General features: G+C 38.2%; 1 protein-coding gene across 2 annotated transcripts in view; it reads left to right on the top strand.

Annotated features, from left to right (window-relative positions):
• RPS6KA5 (ribosomal protein S6 kinase A5) overlaps nucleotides 1-20,873 on the top strand; it is a 189,266-nt gene that overhangs the window by 166,102 nt on the left and 2,291 nt on the right. For both annotated transcript variants that reach the window (XM_082617202.1, XM_082617201.1), the window contains 8 exons: nucleotides 1,922-2,083; nucleotides 3,762-3,887; nucleotides 4,263-4,396; nucleotides 5,064-5,157; nucleotides 9,113-9,283; nucleotides 12,642-12,833; nucleotides 18,009-18,168; nucleotides 19,558-19,721. In XM_082617202.1, the coding sequence (XP_082473328.1) occupies nucleotides 1,922-2,083; nucleotides 3,762-3,887; nucleotides 4,263-4,396; nucleotides 5,064-5,157; nucleotides 9,113-9,283; nucleotides 12,642-12,833; nucleotides 18,009-18,168; nucleotides 19,558-19,721 (1,203 nt within the window). The remainder of the gene's footprint in view (nucleotides 1-1,921; nucleotides 2,084-3,761; nucleotides 3,888-4,262; nucleotides 4,397-5,063; nucleotides 5,158-9,112; nucleotides 9,284-12,641; nucleotides 12,834-18,008; nucleotides 18,169-19,557; nucleotides 19,722-20,873) is intronic.

Below are 20,873 nucleotides of genomic sequence, written 5' to 3'. Positions count from 1 at the left end.
CTCAAGCAAAATACCCCAAATCATATTTTCCTAGGTTCTTTTTCTCCACGGTTCCCTGTACTTGTGAATATTGCAAAATAGCTTTCATACTGGAGAAATTTCTCTGTTCTATAGCTTAGAATAGTAATTTTAGGTTATTTAATTGCCTTGACTTTTTAAATGACAGGGACACTTCAGGAAAGACCAAAATTCTACTTGTAAAGACCCAAATGGGGTGGAGGTGGAGAGGATTGTAAGAGCATTCAATTTTCTCCATACTAAACGTTCTCCTGCTAACAGTATATTTCTTTAAATTACCCCTTTACTCTAGAAGTTTCTCTTAATGTATGTACAAGAGACAAGCACAAATCATACGCTTGTAATCATAGGCTTGTATTGTAATCATACGCTAGGAAAGAACACGAACTAGAAAGTCAAGAGACTGACCCTCCCAAATGTTTAAGTGAAAAGGTTAGTTCTGATTTCTGGGCTTCGATTTCCATCTGGATCAAATAAAGAGAATGAACTAAATGATCTCTAAAACCCATTTTAGCTGAAAACTTTGAAGGTCTGTAATTTAATGTTTTACCTCCATTGCTTCCACAAGAGGGCATAATAAAAACATTTTATGTTAGTTGATTATACTTACTGAATGTCATCAACCAAGAAGTACAAGTTTCACATTTTACCATCTCTGAAATCAGTATGCAGCTTACAGTGGACAACATTTTACTATTCTAATTGATAATGCTTTTTCTTTCTTAATGGTACATAAAATAATTGTGTATCTTACTATCAAGGATGACATCTTAGATTATAAGAGCAATATATTAATAGGGTATCTGTGGGATTCAATTCAGTAAGTATTACCTGAGGTTGTTTTTCATGGCAGAAGGAGAATAAAGAAAACAGAACAGAGGGTTGAATTTGAATAATATAAGACATGGCAGTTTAGCAGACAGTGACTGACGTGGGTAGAAAGGGGGCCTGGATTATCCATGGGGGAGAGAAGAGGCAGTGTTGAATAGCTTGAATACAGTTGAATGAGAAAAGAATGGTTACATCAGTTCATACTATCACAGTATCATTTAGACTTATAGACATAAACCAATACATGAATTAGAGTGAGTTTGTTTATTTTCTAATTTGTCCAGATGGCCAGGAGGAAAAGCAAGTACAGAAGGAAAGCTAGTTAACACTGCCTCTGAAAAATAGGGATGTTCCTTTAGAGTTAATATTCCTATCCATTTTAAAGCCCTTTATTATAGTTTAGTTTAGGTTTGGTTTGGCTTAACGCCTGTCTCAGGACTCATGACAAAATAATCTTTGTTATCCCTAAGGGTGAACTAGGGTGTCCTGGTGCCCTCCAGTGACCAGGATGAGATTCCACAGTGGTGGAGAACAGTCTCATCTCAGTCACAGCTTTGGTGAGCTATAAGCTGTGGTCAAAAAATGTGCTCCTGCTTGTAAAAAATATTTTTTTAAATCATCGGTTTGAAATATGTGCTTCTCGCGCTTCCCTGGTGGCGCAGTGATTAAGAATCCGCCCGCTGGTGCAAGGGACACGGGTTCAAGCCCAGGTCCGGGAAGATCCCACATGCCACGGAGCACCTAAGCCCGTGTGCCACAACTACTGAGCCTGCGTGCCACAACTACTGAAGCCCGCACGCCAAGAGCCTGTGCTCCGCAACGAGAGAAGCCACCGCAATGAGAAGCCCGTGCACCACAACAAAGAGTAGTCCCCGCTCGCTGCAACTAGAGAAAGCCCATGCACAGCAACGAAGACCCAATGTGGCCAAAAATAAATAAATAAAATAAATATTTTTAAAAATATGTGCTTCTCTCTGTTGTTTAATTAAAATCATTATCTTTGTTATTTTTCAAAAATATATTTCAACTTTGTTGATTTCTACTTTGTACCAATTTTCTTTCTCTGTTTTAGAAAATAAATTGGGATGATTTAGCTGCCAAAAAAGTGCCCACGCCCTTTAAGCCAGTCATCCGAGATGAATTAGATGTGAGTAACTTTGCAGAAGAGTTCACAGAAATGGACCCCACCTACTCTCCCGCAGCACTGCCCCAGAGCTCCGAGAGGCTGTTTCAGGTAATCTCCAAGAGCCCACATGTGTTTGTTGGCCATGTATGCTTTGAAAGAAAAGATTAATTTTCCCATGTGAAAGCTTTTTGGCATCTTGAAAAACAGGACTGTATAATCTCTTCAAAATTATTAAATACAGAGATATTGCAAATAAATATGTGTTGAATTTACACCTGAAATTTTACTTCTGTTCAAGCTCTTTTATAGAAAATATAATACTACTTCTAATCATACAAAATATTCCTTAATTCATAAACAGTGTTATCTGATTCTTTATCTTCTGTGACTAATCAGAACTGTTTCTCAACTCGTAAAAAAGATTTAGAAAGGATTTTACACTTAGGAAAGGATCTTTTCTCAGACTTAAGATAAAATATTCTATTAAATGGCATAATAACTTCACTTCCTTGACTTCCATTAGCATCCCATAGTATGGTTTAATTTGACTGTCCAGACACTGTCTCTGGACATAGGTGACACTAGCGGCTAGCAACTTGGCTGGGACAAAGCAGATGTTGAAAAAAACATTCCTCGAATTAGTGAATGTTCTAGCTTAAACAGATTAATCATCCATCATTATACAGATGGTCTCCAATTTATGATGGTTCAACTTAGGATTTTTTGACTCTATGTTGGTGCAAAAGTGATACGCATTCCACGGAAACCATACTCAGAATTTTTATCTTTCCCGGGATGGTGATGTGCAGTACGATCCTCTCACGATGCTGGGCAGCAGCAGTGAGCCCCAGCTCCCAGTCAGCCACTCGATCACGAGGGTAAATAGCTAATACACTTAGAACCAATCGGAACCCAAACAACCATTGTTTTTCACTTTCAGTACAGTAGTCAGTAAATGACATGAGATATCCAACACTTTATTATTAAATAGGCTTTGTGTTAGATGATTTTACTCATCTGTAGGCTAATGTAAGTGTTCTGAGCACGTTTAAGGTAGGCCAGGCTAAGCTGTGACGTCTGGTAGGTTAGGTGTGTTAAATGCATTTTCAACTTAGGATATTTTCAATTTATGGTGGGTCTGTCTGTAACCCCATTGTAAGTCAAGGAAGATCTGTACCACTTTTGGTTCAGCACATCATTCTGCCGTTTGATTTGACTCCTTTTCTAAAACTCAGTTTTAAATTTAACCTAAGGAAATATAATGAGTCAAATAATTGCTGAATAGAAACTGACTGGAATGAAACTTGCTATTTATCTAGTTTGAAAACCAGTAGCATTTGGATCACTTTTTAGTTCCTTAACTGTACCTTTTTTTAGAAGTTAGTTGTGTTTGTTTATAAGCAGACTTTTGTCAGTAATGCAAAAGAATTATATCTATGAGTCAGATACTGGGGATGAGATAGAAGGAAGTGTTTTTCTGCCTTTAATTTTGAATCGGTTTAGTTCTACCAGAAGATGGCGTGATCTCCTTCTGAAAAGCATTAGTCTATTGATTTGAAATAACCTTGCATTTTAGATTCATCTTAACAAATATTTGAGCTTTTTTTTTTTTTTTTTTTTGGCCTCGCCATATGGCTTGCGGGATCTTAGTTCCCCGATGAGGGATCGAACCCACGCCCTCAGCAGTGAAAGCACAGAGTCAAAGAAGAAAAAAATGATTACAGTCTAGTCTGTGCTAAACTGGAAAATTGCAAATCCTTATTTTTTTATCTTTCTTTTTTTTTAGGGCTATTCCTTTGTTGCTCCTTCTATTCTCTTCAAGCGTAATGCAGCCGTCATAGACCCTCTTCAGTTTCACATGGGAGTCGATCGTCCCGGAGTGACGAATGTGGCAAGGAGTGTAATGATGAAGGTGTAGCCATGTGGTTAATTAAATGACATATTCATGGTTTAAATACCAACACTAATTGACTCTCTCAAGTAACTTTAATAGACTTTCCATTTGACTAAAACGTAATTTTAAAAAATGAATAAATGGAAATAGTAAGATTTGCCCTAGAGAATTATTAACATCCATTTGAATGAGCTCCTTTCTTACGATAGAAAGTAATATATTTTAAATAAGTGATATACATGATAGAAATAAGCTAATGATGAATTTTTAGAGATTATAAATGTATTCCACTCCTAGTTATTAACATTAATAATGTTCTGTTACTCAACAATTTTATCTATCCCTGTGTATTACTATATTTTCTTAAGTGAAATGATGTTGGTTTCTTGTCAGGACTCTCCATTCTATCAACACTATGACCTAGATCTGAAGGACAAACCATTGGGAGAAGGAAGTTTTTCAATCTGTCGAAAGTGCATAAACAAAAAAAGTAACCAAGCATTTGCGGTCAAAATAATCAGCAAAAGGTATCACATTTCTAGCAGTCTCTCTTATGTATCCGTCCTAGTCAATGGATTCTATAAATTAAGATTTTTATTTAAAAGGAAAATAATGGTATATTATAAGGATTTTAACCAAGGTTTTAGCCATTCAGCTCATCAGTTGATCCATTATACTTCTAGCTCTGAGAAAGTAATCCATTTTAGACATAAATCATAGTATGATATGCTTTTCAGGTTATTATGAGAAGACTTTCTTGTGGCGATGTTATTTAATCAGACTCGCTTAGTGAGTTCAGCAGCTTTTGCCATTCCTATTAGTTGTATATTTGAAATATTTTGTTCTGCAATTATTTAGTGACCTACAGGTAGTTTGAGAGCCAGCTAGTTGTTTTGGTAACTGATTATTACCTCCATGATTGTATATTCTTATTAGCAAATTGTCAGGCAAGTAGAGCATCCATTTCTTCATGTGATTAGCTCTTTCCTGACTCAGAAATGATCATTTTTCTCAAGAATAATGCTTTACTTGTTCTGGTGGGTGTATGACTCACTACTTTCAGGGAAGCCTCATTCTGATACTTTGACACTTACATTCTGAATATACTGTAAATAAAAACAAAATTAGGATTGGGGCAATGCTTCCAAAAACTTGATGAAGAGGGATGTAGAGACTAACTGTTTCATGTTGCAGGTTGGAAGCCAATACTCAGAAAGAAATAACAGCTCTGAAACTCTGTGAAGGACACCCCAATATCGTGAAATTACATGAAGTTTTTCATGATCAGGTAGTCCACTTTTTTTTCTGTGGATACTAATTCACATACAGGGTTCTACTTTTCATCAGTTGTGTTGGTGCCGGGTCAAAGTCAGGGATATGGGACATGACCGAGCCACGTGAGAGGGTGAAGAGCCACGTGAGAGGGTGAAATGCCACTCCACGCACGCTTTCACCCACCCCCAAATCAATGCTTCCTCTCACTTCTGCTTCTTTCACTCAGTCGTGGTCGTGTAGGACCTGGAAGGAGGACGGGGGGCTAAAGCCCAGCTCGTTGAGCTTATTGCACGTTCAGCTACCACCCCGCATAGCTTCGTCTCCGCGTACCTCTCAGTACTCAGTCATTTTCAGCCTTCAACTTAACCCTTTAACTTCAAGAGTAGAACTTAGGGGGCTTCCCTGGTGGCGCAGTGGTTGAGAGTCCGCCTGCCGATGCAGGGGACACGGGTCCGTGCCCCGGTCCGGGAAGATCCCACATGCCGCGGAGCGGCTGGGCCCGTGAGCCATGGCCGCTGAGCCTGCGCATCCGGAGTCTGTGCTCCGCAACGGGAGAGGCCACAACAGTGAGAGGCCCGCGTACCGCAAAAAAAAAAAAAGAGTAGAACTTAGCCTAAAGCCTCGTTAGTGCAAACTGAAGAGCAAATAGGAAGCAGAGGACAAAGATACTCTCTTTCCATCTTCTTATTCCAGGTGACAGATTCTGCTCAGGCCACAGGCCAGGTCATGCTACCCGCCTTTTACCCCCGGTCCCACTTTCCAGCAGTACCATCACACAGGGTTATGTAACTTTAGAGACAGGAGGAACACTGTTTTGTCAGGTCCATGTCTCCTTCCCTGCAGAAATCTCTCCATTACAGTCATCTTTCCTCCTGGGACTGGGCGGGATGGCACAGTCTTACGCAAGACAGCATGCTGCGCACAAGAGCTAAAGCCAGTCCTGGATGTGGTTGGCCCTAACTTTACCAAAGACGAAACTGAGGTTCAGAAAGGTCATGAGTATTTTCCCACAGGAAAAAAAAGGGGGGGGGGTGCGTCGTGAGACTCGTCCAACCAAGGTCACGTAGCAGGTCAGTGAAAATCTAGTAGGAAGACTTGGTCTCCGGTTCTGGGCTCTCTCCAGTGTGGTACCGTGACATCCACGTCCTAGGAGAGTGGTGGCCCAGTTCTCTACCACATTGAACTTTCCCAGAGTGCCGTGGCCAAGAATGACACATGGTGGGGAAACCAGGCAGCAGCAGCAGGAGCCTCATGACTGTAATAACTGCTGCTATTTATTTTCACATACGTTACATGGTACAGGTATTGTAGCGCTCATTCTACATGTATCATCCAACTCTCAGAAATTAAGTAACCGTGTCTCCCAGTTTATAAGTGGTACTGCTGGAATCTGAACCCATGCAGTCCAACCTCAGAACAGGCACTTAATTACTTTGTTCTACTGCCTTAGAGGAGGCAGACACAAAGCCTGGTTTTCACATCAGGTGAGTGAGCACCCAAAAATGACATCATCTACTTGCATCCTTGGTGCTTATAGTCAGGAAAGGAAGCTCTTTGAAGCAAGGACTCGGGGGGAACTGTTCTCCCTGCTCCTCTGCTGCCTCCACCTCACCGGGCCACTCTACTACAGTGCAGGTAGAGTCCCCTGCCCACTGGGGGTGCTTACGAGGAGGCTAGGCAGTCTCCTATTGAAGGCGATCCACACATGCATCAAGGGCTTGGTGGATGTCCTTCGACACACCCCTCGGTTTTGCAGCTGTGCCCCTAGCTACTTCCCCTGAAAGACTTTCCATCTCTGACCATCAGGCCGCTGTCAGATCTCAGGAACTACATCCCTAATATTTTACTTATGTGACAAATTAACTTTATTATTTGCTATTTTTATATTCAAGAGTTGCTAGAATAGAAACCATCTCATGATGTAATCCTATGTATACCAGTATAAATATATTATCATTCTCATATACAGTTGTTGATAGTTGGGTTGTTTTTTCCATGATGGTGACACAGTTGCCTAGATCATGCCCGAATCCACCATAGTCCTCTTTTCAACTGATGGGTGAAATTGATTGTGGGTGTGTCTCCAGCCTTTGACTGTACAGCAGTGTAGTTTGTATACCATGCTTTGTGCTTTACTACTCTATTAGTTTCCTATTGCTGCTGTTACAGATTACCACAAACCTAAAACAATACAGAGGTATTATCTTACAGTCTGGAGGTCAGATATTCAAAATCAGCCTCACTGCTGTAAAGTCAAGGTGTCAGCAGGGCTGGTTCCTTCTGGAGGTTCTAAGGGACAGTTTATTTACTTGTCTTTTTTAGCTCTGGAGACTGCCCACATTCTTGACTTGTGACCCTTCCATGTCATTCCAGTCTTTTGTTTCCATAGTCCCATCTCATACTGTTGACTCTGGTGGATAATTAAGATACCCTTCCCATCTCAAGATCCTTAATCACTTCTGAAAAACCCCTTTACCATATAAGGTAACATCCATAGGTTCTGGGGATTAGGATATGGACATCTTTGGAGGGCCATTATTCAAGCTACTATACATATATTTTTTCACTGTTACCTACATTTTATTGGTAAGGGTGCTAAAGTTCATAGAGGTAAAGTAACATCCCCAAGGTGATAAGTAAGTAGCAGAACTGGCACTCAGATGCAGGTTTGACTCTAAAACCTATCTCTTAAACCACTGTAGGTCTTGCCCCTCATTTTTTTAAAGCTTGCTGGCATATACTTGTAGCAGACCTTTAGATTTGTTCTTAATTTGTCTGATGTAGAAACTCAAATTAGCATGGTCTCTAATAGCCTGGGAGCAATTCTTTTAATAAAAGGGTTTTTCACTTTCTAGAATTTGCCCATTATGTGCAGGATAATGTCTTTATAATCTTTTTTTTTTTTTTTTTTTTTTTTTGCGGTACACAGGCCTCTCACTGTTGTGGCCTCTCCCATTGCGGAGCACAGGCTCCGGACGCGCAGGCTCAGCGGCCATGGCTCACGGGCCCAGCCGCTCCGTGGCATGTGGGATCCTCCCGGACCGGGGCACGAACCCGTGTCCCCTGCTTCGGCAGGTGGACTCTGAACCACTACGCCACCAGGGAAGCCCCTATAATCATCTTTTTAATGAAGCAATTTTCCTGGACTTTGCTTATCAAAGGAAAGCATACTTTGTTTTGTTTGTTGAGTGACATTGGTGCTATAAGGCATTGCACTTGAATCTGAGTATTGATTTGTATCTTTTTTAAACCATTTGTGTTCATTGGAGAGCTGATGTAATTCCCTTGCTTTTCAGTAGCTCCTACATTATTTTCTTTATGGGAATGTATGCAAAACATAGTAAATACATGACTTTTAATACTATTTAATTAAGATAATGCCTTGGGATCAAAAGCAATTATTTAAAAAAAAAAAAAAAAAGCCCAAAGTGAGTTATGGGTATTTGGCATGGGAATTAACAGGAACACTGAAACTAATCTGTTGAGCCCTAACAGAAGATTTAAAGTGACATCATCCAACCGTGCCTTTTTTAAAAGGTAAATTTGCCATTAAATGTGTGTGTCAGGCCTCCTGGGGGTAGTTGCCCATATTCCATCAGTAATCTATATTATTTAAAGCAGCCAATTTCACATTATTATCTGTACTAGCTTATACTTTAAGAAGAAAGATATGTACACTTGACAGAGACGGTTGGAATGGAATTCAAATGAAAGAATTAGTCAAGGAAAGGATATACAAAGATTTCACTGCAGTACTTGAAATTTTCCATTACCGAAATAGAACTCTAAAAAAGCCACATTATCCTTCAACTCTTTCCCCTAAAATACAAGGATCGACGTTGACTATTTTAACAAGGGACTATTTAAATTTATCGGTAATAGTTCATAGTCAGGAAATGTTTTATACGTTGATTAGCTTCTCCTCCTCTTCATCAAGGCCCTCCACGTTATTCTTCTTTCTTTTCTAGCTTCACACATTTCTAGTGATGGAACTTCTGAACGGGGGAGAGCTATTTGAACGCATTAAGAGAAAGAAACACTTCAGTGAGACAGAAGCCAGCTACATCATGCGGAAGCTTGTTTCAGCTGTAAGCCACATGCATGATGTTGGAGTGGTACATAGAGATTTGAAACCCGAGGTATAAAATTACATGTTTTCTCATATAATGCAGTCTAGCATCATTATTAAATATCCCCCAGATATGTGTGGGCTTTTTTTTTGGTGGGAGGGTTGTTTTGGTTTTTTATTTTCAGGGCTTTCTGCTAAATAGATACTTGCAAATATCACGTTTCTTGCATTTTTTTTTCTTTTCTATTTCAGTCTAAAATAAATTTGTCTTTTCGTTCTTTCTTTTTTTTTTTTTTTTTGCCAGCTGATCATCTTGAGGTTATATTTGTAAGTGTGAGAGCCTTTTATGGAAGAAATACTTTATGCAACAATTGTGGACTAAAAATAGCAATGGAAATTTTTGTAGCAGAAAATAATGCCCCTCCTATATGTATACCATTTTAGAGGGATTTTAACAGTGTATTTTGAAAGCTTATCTTTCACTTTTGTAATCAAATTGATTAGCTCATGAATAGAAATGTATATTGTTGTGTTCTAAATTTTTAAATATAAAGCATTGTCTTTGTTTAATGAGTTATGCCATCCTTACATGTGCTTTTCTTTGCTCATGTACTATAATATTTATAGAACTGTGTAGCAATGTAGAAGTAGCAGCTTTTTATATATTTCTTCTTTCAAAAGGTTAAGAAAGAAGGTTCTAACTCTAGAATGATCCCTTTTTAGATCAAAAATGTGAAAATTCCTCCCTTTTAGAAAATCATCAAAAGAATAATGAAAATTTAAACACAAAACCCAATAATTTATAAAAGAGTAACAATGAATCATCCTCTACCCTATGCAAAATTATATATATTTACTATCTAAAATAGAATTTCAATTTTAAATACCATGTGATTATAATGCATTTTTAAGTATATTTAAAATAATAATTTGGTGTTTATTTTTGTATTAGATTACAAAAGAATATTTCTCAAAAAGCACCATTTTTGCCTTTTATTTAAGTACCTTGGATTATTGGTAGGAAGAGGATGTTTTTAAGATGGAATTCTGTGCCTTTGGATATAATTGACTGAGTCCCAAAGTATTTAAGCGTCTATGTACTTTCTATTACTGTTATTCATATTACTCGTAATTAATCAAAAGTGAATTGTGTTTTATGAACTTGCAACTATGATAGCTACCCCTCTGCTTCCTTCATCACAATTCTCACTCTCCCACACAACGCCCACTAAAAATATGGCGCTCTGTACATTGGAGATTTGCTGTCTATTTTTAAATGTGAAAGCATACCACTTAAATGTTTTTTTTGATAGACAAGGAACAAGCATGTAATTTTTTTAATTGAAAAGATCTGTTCCATGACTGTCTAGAATTCATTTTCACATGTTTTATTCTTTGATAACCGGCCATCTGTCACCTCATGAGTCTCAAATGATGCAACTGTCCTCTCCAGAGGAATTGAAATTTGCCTTCCTATTTTACTGAGTAAAAAGATACTCACATAGCTTAATTCTTATCTGTCATAAAGCTTTTCTTTCAAATAGTCATTTGAAAAGAAGAATTGTCTGATTATTAAGGACATTCTACTACCATTATAGTCCTAAATCAACATATATTTTGGAGACATGAAAATGTGCCTTTGTACTAACACTTTCATAATAAAATAGCTTTCACTTTGACTTTTAAGTGGCAGAGTATATTATTTTCAAGCTAAAAGTTTAATCCCTTTCGCATTGATGTAGCATTTTAAGATCTGACTGTATATCTTTTGGTAGGTATTTATGTGGTATTCATATTCTGCATAGGCAAGATAATTTCTAGGTGAGAATCAAATAAATTTAGAAGCTGGCTGACATTCTTAGTAAGCTGCTTTGTATTTTTCAAATTGGTCCCCATATTCTTGAAAGATTGAGAAATTTTATCAAATTAGTTTCTGTCAGAACTTGAGACAAGGATAAATGTGGTTTGAATGACTAATTCCTGCCACTTCTGACCATACACACCCAACTACACTTTGAGAATTGGGAGAGGAGTGAAGAGGGGCGTGCCACGTCTCCTCCATTTCAAGATCTAAGAACAAGGAAGTCCTTAGCCGGTCTTAGTATAGAAGACACTAAAGTCATTTCCAAAGTCTTGTAGGCTCTGGGAGGACAGGCCAGGTGTGCTTCATCCAGTGCTCTGTATGTAGCACAGTGCCTTGTGCTGTGGGAGAGTTCAGGGGTCATTTGCTGAGACTTATCCCAAGTACCTGGTCCATGAACCCCAGCTATGACTTCAGTTGTGGTGAAGCCTTACATTGTATTATATTCACATTTTAATTCCATCACAAATTCAGGATTAGGCATTTTGTATAATAGAAAATTTAAGAAAACTTTTCAGTTAATTTTTTTTGCTTCTTTCTTACCACTTCATTCATTTTAAACTTTTGAACGGGGGCCTAGAAGATTTTTGTATCAGTGAAGCATTCTATGATGTATATTATTTCACTTCAAATAATATTAAAAAGCAAGTGGTGTTCCAGAACTGGGGAATAATTTAATGATCAAAAAGGCATAACAGATTTTATTAGGATGTCTAAAGACAATATAATCAGATTCAATTACTGTGGGTACTAGCTTGATGTACTAATAAAAATGGTGATTTGCCCATCAGTACAGTTAGATTTTTTTAAACAAGTGGTAAATACAAAAGTAATCAGTAAAACCTTAGTGATCGACACGGCTTGGCAAATGATTCAAAATAACAATGTTTTCTGAATAATAGAGGGGTAATATCCATAAGCATCAAAAATGTTCAAGTATTAACTGTTTTGGAAAAAATATTTCTGAAACGTATGCCTCCACCATGTATTCTTTAATAGGCTTTACTAGATATTATGCATAACTATTTTATTTATGATTTCATTCAATGGACAAATATTTACCAAAGCATCTACTACATGAGAGAGTCATGAATAAGGTAGACACACAGTTGCTGGCCTCATGGAATTATGGTCTAATGTGGGTAATGTGGTCTAATATTGCAGAGCTGATACGTGCCAGGAAAGAAAAGTAAATGCTAGAAGAAAATATAATAATTTTCATCTTCTGTTAGGTGGCATCTCTAAATGAGGATTAGATGCCTGAGAGCCAGGTTGGAAGGGAGGTTGGTGGAGGAGGTCGAAGACAGACACAAGCAGAAGGGAAAGCATAGACAAAGAAGAGACATGGTCCCACTGAAAATGTTCCACATGACCTTGTACAAATTGATGTGATACAGAAAAGTATAAAGCAGAGAGCAACAGTACGCTGACATCCAGGTCCCAAACCCACCCTGTCAGACCTTTCTGTATCTGAATCCAATGTAAATAGATAGACAGGTAATATTGTATAAATGCAGCACCAAGTCCCATTTTAATGAGAAACTAATGAAGTGTTTGTATCTTGCAGAATTTATTGTTCACTGATGAAAATGACAATTTGGAAATTAAAGTAATTGATTTCGGGTTTGCACGCTTAAAGCCACCCGATAATCAGCCTCTGAAGACGCCGTGCTTCACTCTTCACTACGCTGCCCCAGAGCTCTTGAATCACAATGGCTATGATGAGTCCTGTGACCTCTGGAGCTTGGGTGTCATTTTGGTGAGTTCATATGTCAGGCCGTTAAACCCAGTCAGTTCTCTGATGTCCTCTGTATATCTCTCTCTTTGCTGTTTTTCTTAAATTTGTGAGAAAATAGGCAAATTGGTTTCTTTTCTTTTTAGTAAAAGGCCTGACTATTTCCCTTTCTTAAAATTTACATTGGAGAAAATGTAGGAATTTTTATTTTGGTTTATTCTGGAATATTTAAGGCAACTGTGTTTAATGTGAATTACAGTTGTGTATATATGTATTTTAAAAGAAGCAGTAGTATATTTTCATAAGATATGCATGTTAGATATGTGAAAATAGCTAAGTGACTCATTAATAGAAAAATATTTTAAAATATATTCTCTGAGATTTTCAGGCTAAAAGGTAATTAAGGAATATCACTTAGGATAAATTAACAAATTGATAGAAAAAACTAAAAATATTTATAGTAACTTATAGTAATCGTGGTGAGCATGCTTTTCACAAAATCTCTTTGGATGCCGGGATCAGAAACAGAACATTAAGCTAGAAGAATCTCGGCATGTTTTTTTCTCAAAATAGCTTTATGTTTTCTGCATATAACCTGTAATGCATAATCATAGGGAGAAGTTTTCAGACAACAGAGAAAGATATAAGGAACAAAGTGAGATCACTCGTAATCTCATCATACAGAGATAATATTGTGTAAGCTCTTACTCTCCTCCCATCCCTACCCCCTATTATGTATGCTTTATATCTTTCTACAGATTTCTCTATATATTTGTATATATATTCAGGTTTTTTTTAACAAATGAGATTATGTTATATATGTAGTTTGATATCTCATTATTTCCTTAGAATAGATTCCTAGGAGAAGGATATATAGATCTTTATTTTGACATATATGCCTGTATTTCCTTCTAGAAGGTTTATCAGATCATGTTCTCATCAACTGTATGTGAATACATTGGATACTATCAATTTCAATTTTAAATACTGTTGTTATAATTTGCATGCACTTCCTTGATGAGTATTCAGTTTGAGCATCTTTTCGTGTATTTGAACATTTTTATTTTCTCTATTATGAATTGCTGTTTATGAGCTTTGCCCGCTTTCCTATGGGGAAATTTTTCTTATGGAAACTTAAAGGTCTATGAAGGATTTTAATTCTTTGTCTGCCATTAATATTGGAAATGTTTTTTCTGGTTTTTCATGTCTTTGAAAACTTTATTTGTAGTAATATGGGGTTTTAATTTTGTTTTTTGAGAGCTTAAATAGAGAAGTTTTTTTTATTTTTATGTTGTAGGATATGTTAGTCTTTTCCTTTATGGTATCTGGCTTTGATGTCAGATTGTCACTCCACCCCAACCCAAGATTATAAAAATATTCTCTTAAATTTTCCTTTAGAATTATGTTTTATTTTTATACTTATGCACTCCATCTGGGATTTATTTTGGTGTCAGTTTGTTTTCCCCCAATGGCAGCCAGTTGTCCTTGCAGGATGGTTCTTTTATTTTTAAGCTTTATATGGTTTTTATTTCAGCAGTTTTAAGTCATTATTTATAATTTTCAAACTGAAATTACATATTTATGAATATGATTTTTAAATTAAAATAAAAAACTAATTTCTGTAGATTTGAGAGTTTTGTTTGACTTAAACTGATTTCAGTAGCACTCTCCTAAAAAATTCGTCTAAATAAAAAAGAGCCTTTCTTTTTTAGCAATAATATGTTTACCCCTTGTAAAACAGCCCTTACTTAAATACAGGCCAAATATAATTACCATGCTTTTTAAGGTTTTAAAAGACAATCTTAGACATGCAGACAGGTATTTTAGAGACTCCAAATGCCGTGTCTATGGAAATAACTTTGTATAATGGCATGGAGAGAAGCCAGTCTTCTCTCTAGATCTAATTGTCAAGTTTTAACTGGGAACAGGGGACAAAGAACAGATTAAATGATACCACAAGAGTACAATCACAACGTCCAGACTGCGGGAAGTTCTGCAGGACAAACAACCGAGTTTCTCCAGCAAATAAATTATGAGAAAAAAATAGCCTGGGAACCTATAGATTAAAAGACACTTAAGAAACAGTGTTTGCATCTTACTTGAATTCTGATTCAAATTCTAATTTCAAATCTATTTATTAAATTCAAACTGTAAATCTAAGTCATACAGATATATTTATATAATACATATAACACAATTGGAGAAATTTGAATATTGACTGGATATTGTATGATACAAAGGAATGACTGCTAATTGTTTTAGGTGTGATAATAGGTTGTGGTTGTGGTTTTTAAAAATCCTTGCCTTTTAGAGACACGAAATACAGATGAAAAGCATAGTTAGCACCTGCATTAAACTGTCCAAAAAAATAAGAAGAAGAAGAATGCTTTGCAAACTTTTCCATATAAATGAGTGCATACCTCCAGAGGATCTAGATACAAAGCCTGAGCTATCCCATAGTAAGCACAAAATTTTCTGGGGGTGGGTCGTCTGGTTTGCCTTAGAAATCTATGGCCCTTTTACATGTTGCATCTAATACACATGAATATGGATACTTTAATATGAAAATAATTTATGTTACCCCCATTGGGTAAAACAAATACTTCAGGAAGATGCATCACGTCATATCATGCAGCTTTGATTACAACTCAGTCTACCTCATATATGTGCAGTTCACTGGAAATTCACAGGACTTTAATTAAAATAGAGTTTACACAGTGTCTTAAGTCTGCTCAGGGCCACCATAATGAAATACTGCAGACTGGGTGACTTAAACAACAGAAATTTATTTCACAGTTCTGGAGGCTGGAAAGTCCAATATCAAGGTGCCAGAAGGTTGGTATCTGGTGAGGTCTTTCCCCTTTGGTTGCAAACAGCCATCTGTTCACTGCATCCTCACATGGCCTCTCTTCAGTGCATGTGCTGAGAGAGAGAGAGAGAGAGAGAGAGAGAGAGAGAGAGCCAGCTCCCTGGTGTCTCTTTTTGTAAAGACACTAATCCTATTGGATGAGGACCACACCCTCATGACTTCATTACCTTTACTTCCATAAAGTTCCTACCTGCAAATACACTCACATTGGGGGTTGGCTCTTTGGCATATGAATTTTAAGGCACACAATGATTCAGAGCTTAACAGACAGTATTTAGAAAACGTAGGATAGGATTATATGCTATCCCATAGGAATATATAGCATACCCACAGGATGGAATATAACATTTAAAACATATTTCTTCCAAGTGTTTTATTCAGGATTTCTTATTTTTTCACTTTCTTCCCAAAATTTTATTGTGAAAATTTCAAACCTAGAGAAAATTTGGGAGAATAACACTGTGAACATTTAAACATGTTGCCACATTTACTTTTCCTTTCTCCCTAATTCCCTCTTGTGTGTGTATACATACATATATATACACACATAGAGAGAGAGATGTATATCTTTATGTATATAGATACTTTCTTATCACAACATTTACAAACAGTTTGCAGACACAGAATTATTCTTAACAGAAGTTGATTCCTGGATAATCAACTAAATTGTAAGATCTTGGAGTTGAGAGGAGCCCTAAAGTTTGTTTAATTCTAACTGTTCCAGAAAAGGGATCTTTTCTACAAAGTCCCTGTCACCAGTCTCCTTTAAAGATTTCCAAAGATGGAGAATTAGTTTTTCCACGCAAAAGCCTGTTGAATTATTACACATGAGAGCAAGAAAACTGTAATATGAAGGATATTTTCTTGTACTTAGCCACAAATGTATCTGTTAGGAAGTGGGGTAAGATAAGAAGCCGAGCAGATTTTGGAAAACTACTTGGCAGTATCTGCCAAACATACACAGACCAAATGACCCAGCAGTTCCAATCTCAGGGATATAGCCAACAGAAATGTGTATTTTTATGTACAGAAAGACACGTACAAGAAGATATATAGTAGCATGTTTCAAAATGCCCCAAACTGGAAACAGGTCAAAATCTTCATCAAAAATAGAAAGATATTTTAGTCTGGATTCCCCAGAAAGCAGAACCTGAAGTTAAAGCTTATGTTTTGTCATGTACCTAAGGACCATAATCCCAGGGAGGCAGGGAAAGAGGGAGAGCAGAGGGTGCACCACTGAGTTGCCACCTACTGTTACCAAGTGGAGCTGATCACTTGAGTTCACGGAACCAAGACCTCTAACTGAGCAGACCCTAAGGCTGAAGAACAGGAAACGTGAATTCTGTAAGTGGGTCGTGTGCCCATAGAATCTAGATATGGGGGACCCAGCACCAATGGATCAGCCATTGGTTCAGCACAGTCCTAAAGGACAGCACCCCACCTCACAGGGTATTGTCCTGAGCTGGTGTCTTCACTGAGCTTTTCATGTTCTAACAGGCCAGCTGCACCCGAGTGAAAGAATGCCAACCCACCTGACAAGTAGGCCCAATTTCCTTTCTTCTTTCATCAGTTGATCATCGGGAGCCCCCCTCAGTGAGGCCATAGGTGTGAGTTAAGGAAGAAGCATTGGTGCAACAGAGAGAGGTGATGGGCACCTATGCATGTAATTTGCTGTGTCTTCTGGACCTCCTCGGGTTGATTCTGAGTGTGTCGTGTCCATAGTACAGCGACTGCTGCTGCAGCTTTACGAATCAGTGCATCTGCTGATCCCAGTACACAATTTCGTTCGAGCTTCAAGGAGCCATTTCAGCTGACTACTCGTACTGGCTCCAGGTGTCCCTGCCAGGGTGTTGAATCCTGAGTCTCAGACAAGTGTTTCCATGGCAATAATTTCTTCTCCGTCAGTCAGGTCTTATGTTCCACACACCCACTCCAGCTCAGCGTCTTCAAGATCCATTCTTATTTGTGTCCCCTGATCCCTGCTGGGCCATTTTAGCCAGGACCTGCAATTCCTTTGGCATGTACACACCCCTCTGTCAACATTAATACCATCTTTTGAGATGGTTAGAGTATCCCTTTTTTATTCTTCTTGTCTGAATACAGTTATCAAAATAGTTTTAAATCTTGATATCATACTAAGCCATTCCTCTTTATATACAAGTCTGAAATGTGTTGGTTGTTTCAGTGATTGAAGTCATGTAATCTTTTAAATGCAGTAATGCTAAGTGTAATATCTAGGAAATTACGCTAAGTTGGTAATGAAATTACCAGAGTGGCTTTGATGGTGATTTTGGCAGACATTCTGTTTTGCTCCTTTTTTTTCTTGATAGTATACAATGTTGTCAGGGCAAGTTCCATTCCAATCTCATGACAAAAGTTTGACGTGCACCAGTGCGGTGGAAATCATGAAGAAAATTAAAAAGGGAGATTTCTCCTTTGAAGGAGAAGCCTGGAAGAATGTATCCCAAGAGGCTAAAGATTTGATCCAAGGTAAGAATCTAATGAAAAATTTCATATTTTATATGATGTGTAGTGACTGAAGTGGAATCATACCCATGACATATATTTGTTTGTGAATCACTCAAGGAATCCCTGTGTGTTCTAAAAGGTTTCAGGCGACTCTGTTCAGCCTTCTTTTCTTCTCAGCACACTCTCCCTCAGTAATCTTATCCACATTCACTACGTGCACTAGCACTTGGATCCACCACCATCTCAGTCTCACACCTTCAAAATGAACCTCTTCCTTTTTACTCTCCTTTCCCCCAAGCATCTGCCTCCTCCTTTCCCCCTCTTTTTACATGGCCACGAAGCCAGATCACCAGGACAGGACCCAGCATCACCCTAGATCCCCGCAACCTCCCTCGCCTTCCGCAGCCAGGCACCCAGTCCTGCGGGCGCAGCATCCCTCCCAGCCACCCCTCCTCCCCATTCACATGGCTGTCACCTTAGTTCTTGTCCTCGTCTCTCTCCTAAAATCCACAGCATGCTTTCAACTTGTCTCACTTCCTTTCACTTTACGTGGTTGTCATCCATCGGCACAGTGACCTTCCTAATAGCCAAATGCAATCATGCCTCTTGTCTGTTAAAAATCCTTCAGACAATCCCTGTGAGCTTCAGGTCAAACTCCATAGTGCAGCCTTCACAATTCAAAGCACTTCACAGCCTGGCCCTGCCTGCCTCTGCTTCCTGTCACCTTCGCTCCACCATTCTCGAACACTTGAATTCCTCAAATGTGCTGAGCACTCGGATTCTGCTCCCCTTTACACGTGCTATTCCTAATCCCTGAACAAGGGCACCCTTCTTCATCAAACCCACTATGGCTCATCCCCCAGGACTCATCTCCTGGGAGCCTTCCAGGGTGCCCGCACTCCCTAGGCTGAGCCTTTCCCCTGGGCCTGCCGTGCGCTTGGCTCGTGCTACAACACTTGTCCTGTAATGTGATGGATGAGACCTGGGTTTTGTCTGTGTGCCTCCCCACAGCTCTTCTCTGAGTGTCCATCTCCATACCTCCACACTCCCTAACTTGTAGAAGATGTTTGTACATGAATGAAGTAAATCTTGGTACTCTTTGTTTGGGGGGAGTTTGCCTGGTCACTAGTGGGAGTCCTTGTTTTAGGTGGTTATTTTCTCCTGATTGGAAAGCCAGCTAGCCTACAGCCTCCAGATATAGGCTACTGTGGGCTTTATTATTAACATCCGGTATTCACTAGGGGATTTAAATGTACATGAAAATGTACATAATTATCTTTGTAGGAGGTTGACGCCTTACAGAAACCATCATGTCCTGTGAACATAATTGAGATCTATGTCTGAGGTTGATTTTAAACTATATTTGAAATGACAAATCATAAAATAAAAATATCTTATTTATTCCCACAGGACTTCTCACAGTCGATCCAAATAAAAGGCTTAAAATGTCTGGCTTGAGATACAATGAATGGCTTCAAGATGGCAGTCAGCTATCCTCAAATCCTCTGATGACTCCAGACATTCTAGGGTCTTCAGGAGCTGCTGTGCACACCTGTGTGAAAGCAACCTTCCATGTAAGGCTCTGGGCTCTGCACTTGTAGGGCGGTTTGGAAAGGGATCAGATAGATGTTCTTACTCTATAATCTATTGCTAAGAGACACCCTCTTAGCAATACAATTTTTAAAATGGGTTCTTTTAATTTTAGATACGCTTTTATAAATCTCTTCATGATATAAACACATTTATAAACAGAAAGTACACGGGGACCAGAGTCACCGCTAACCCACAAAATATTTATTTGACATTTAGAATGAGTTTGCGAGATGAGGCCAGTAGTCTGATACTTGAATAGTTGAAATGTTTGACTCGGTAAGGAAAACAATATGCACACTGTGAGAACTTTAAAAAAATGTTTGTTTTATTGAAGTATAGCTGATTTACAATGTTGTGTTAATTTCTTCTGTACAGCAAAGCTATTCAGCTGTACATATATATACACATTCGTTTTCATATTCTTTTCAATTATGGTTTATCACAGGATATTGAATCTAGTTCCCTGCGCTATACAGTAGGACCTTGTTGTTTATCCATTCTATACATAACAGTTTGCATCTGTTAATTCCAAACTCCCCATACATCCCTCCCCCACCCCTTTTCCCCCTTGGCAACCACAGGTCTGTATTAGAACACTTTTTCTCTCAAATAAGCTAAATGACTGTCTGTAAAAACTATAAATAGACATTAGGAACTAAGGCACATGTGAAGGTCCATGCATTCAAAAATCATTTTGTGCATAATATGTTCTAGAGACTGTGAGGGATAAGAAGTAAATTAATTGGTATTAAGTAAAGACTGTATACTTGAAAGGCTGCGACTGCATAGCAATAACTGTAGATTCTGCACATTCGTGCCAAGCAGATGCAAATACATTAAGGATAAGGAACCAAGGAGTTAGAGAGAAATACAATTACTTCCAAAAGGATTATCTTGAGAAAGGAGACAGGATAGCATTTCCTCTTCAGCTGCAGAAATGGATTAAAATATTAATGAACTGGGATCTGGTGAGGTGTGAAGAGATGAACTGCAAGCATTTGAGGCAGGTGATGCAAATCTTCTCAGTGACATATGACGTAAGGTTGTCACTTCAGCAATGCCTAAGCTTGAATCTAAGAAAAGTAAAGACAGGCTGCTGTGAGGAGGAAGCCAGGCTGAGGTTTACAGAGCTA

Source organism: Mesoplodon mirus (genome assembly GCF_964341445.2).
Source record: "Mesoplodon mirus genome assembly, chromosome: 4".
Lineage (NCBI taxonomy): Eukaryota > Metazoa > Chordata > Mammalia > Artiodactyla > Ziphiidae > Mesoplodon > Mesoplodon mirus.
The sequence above is the reverse complement of the archived record's forward strand: the minus strand, read 5'-3'. Positions and strand labels throughout refer to the sequence as shown.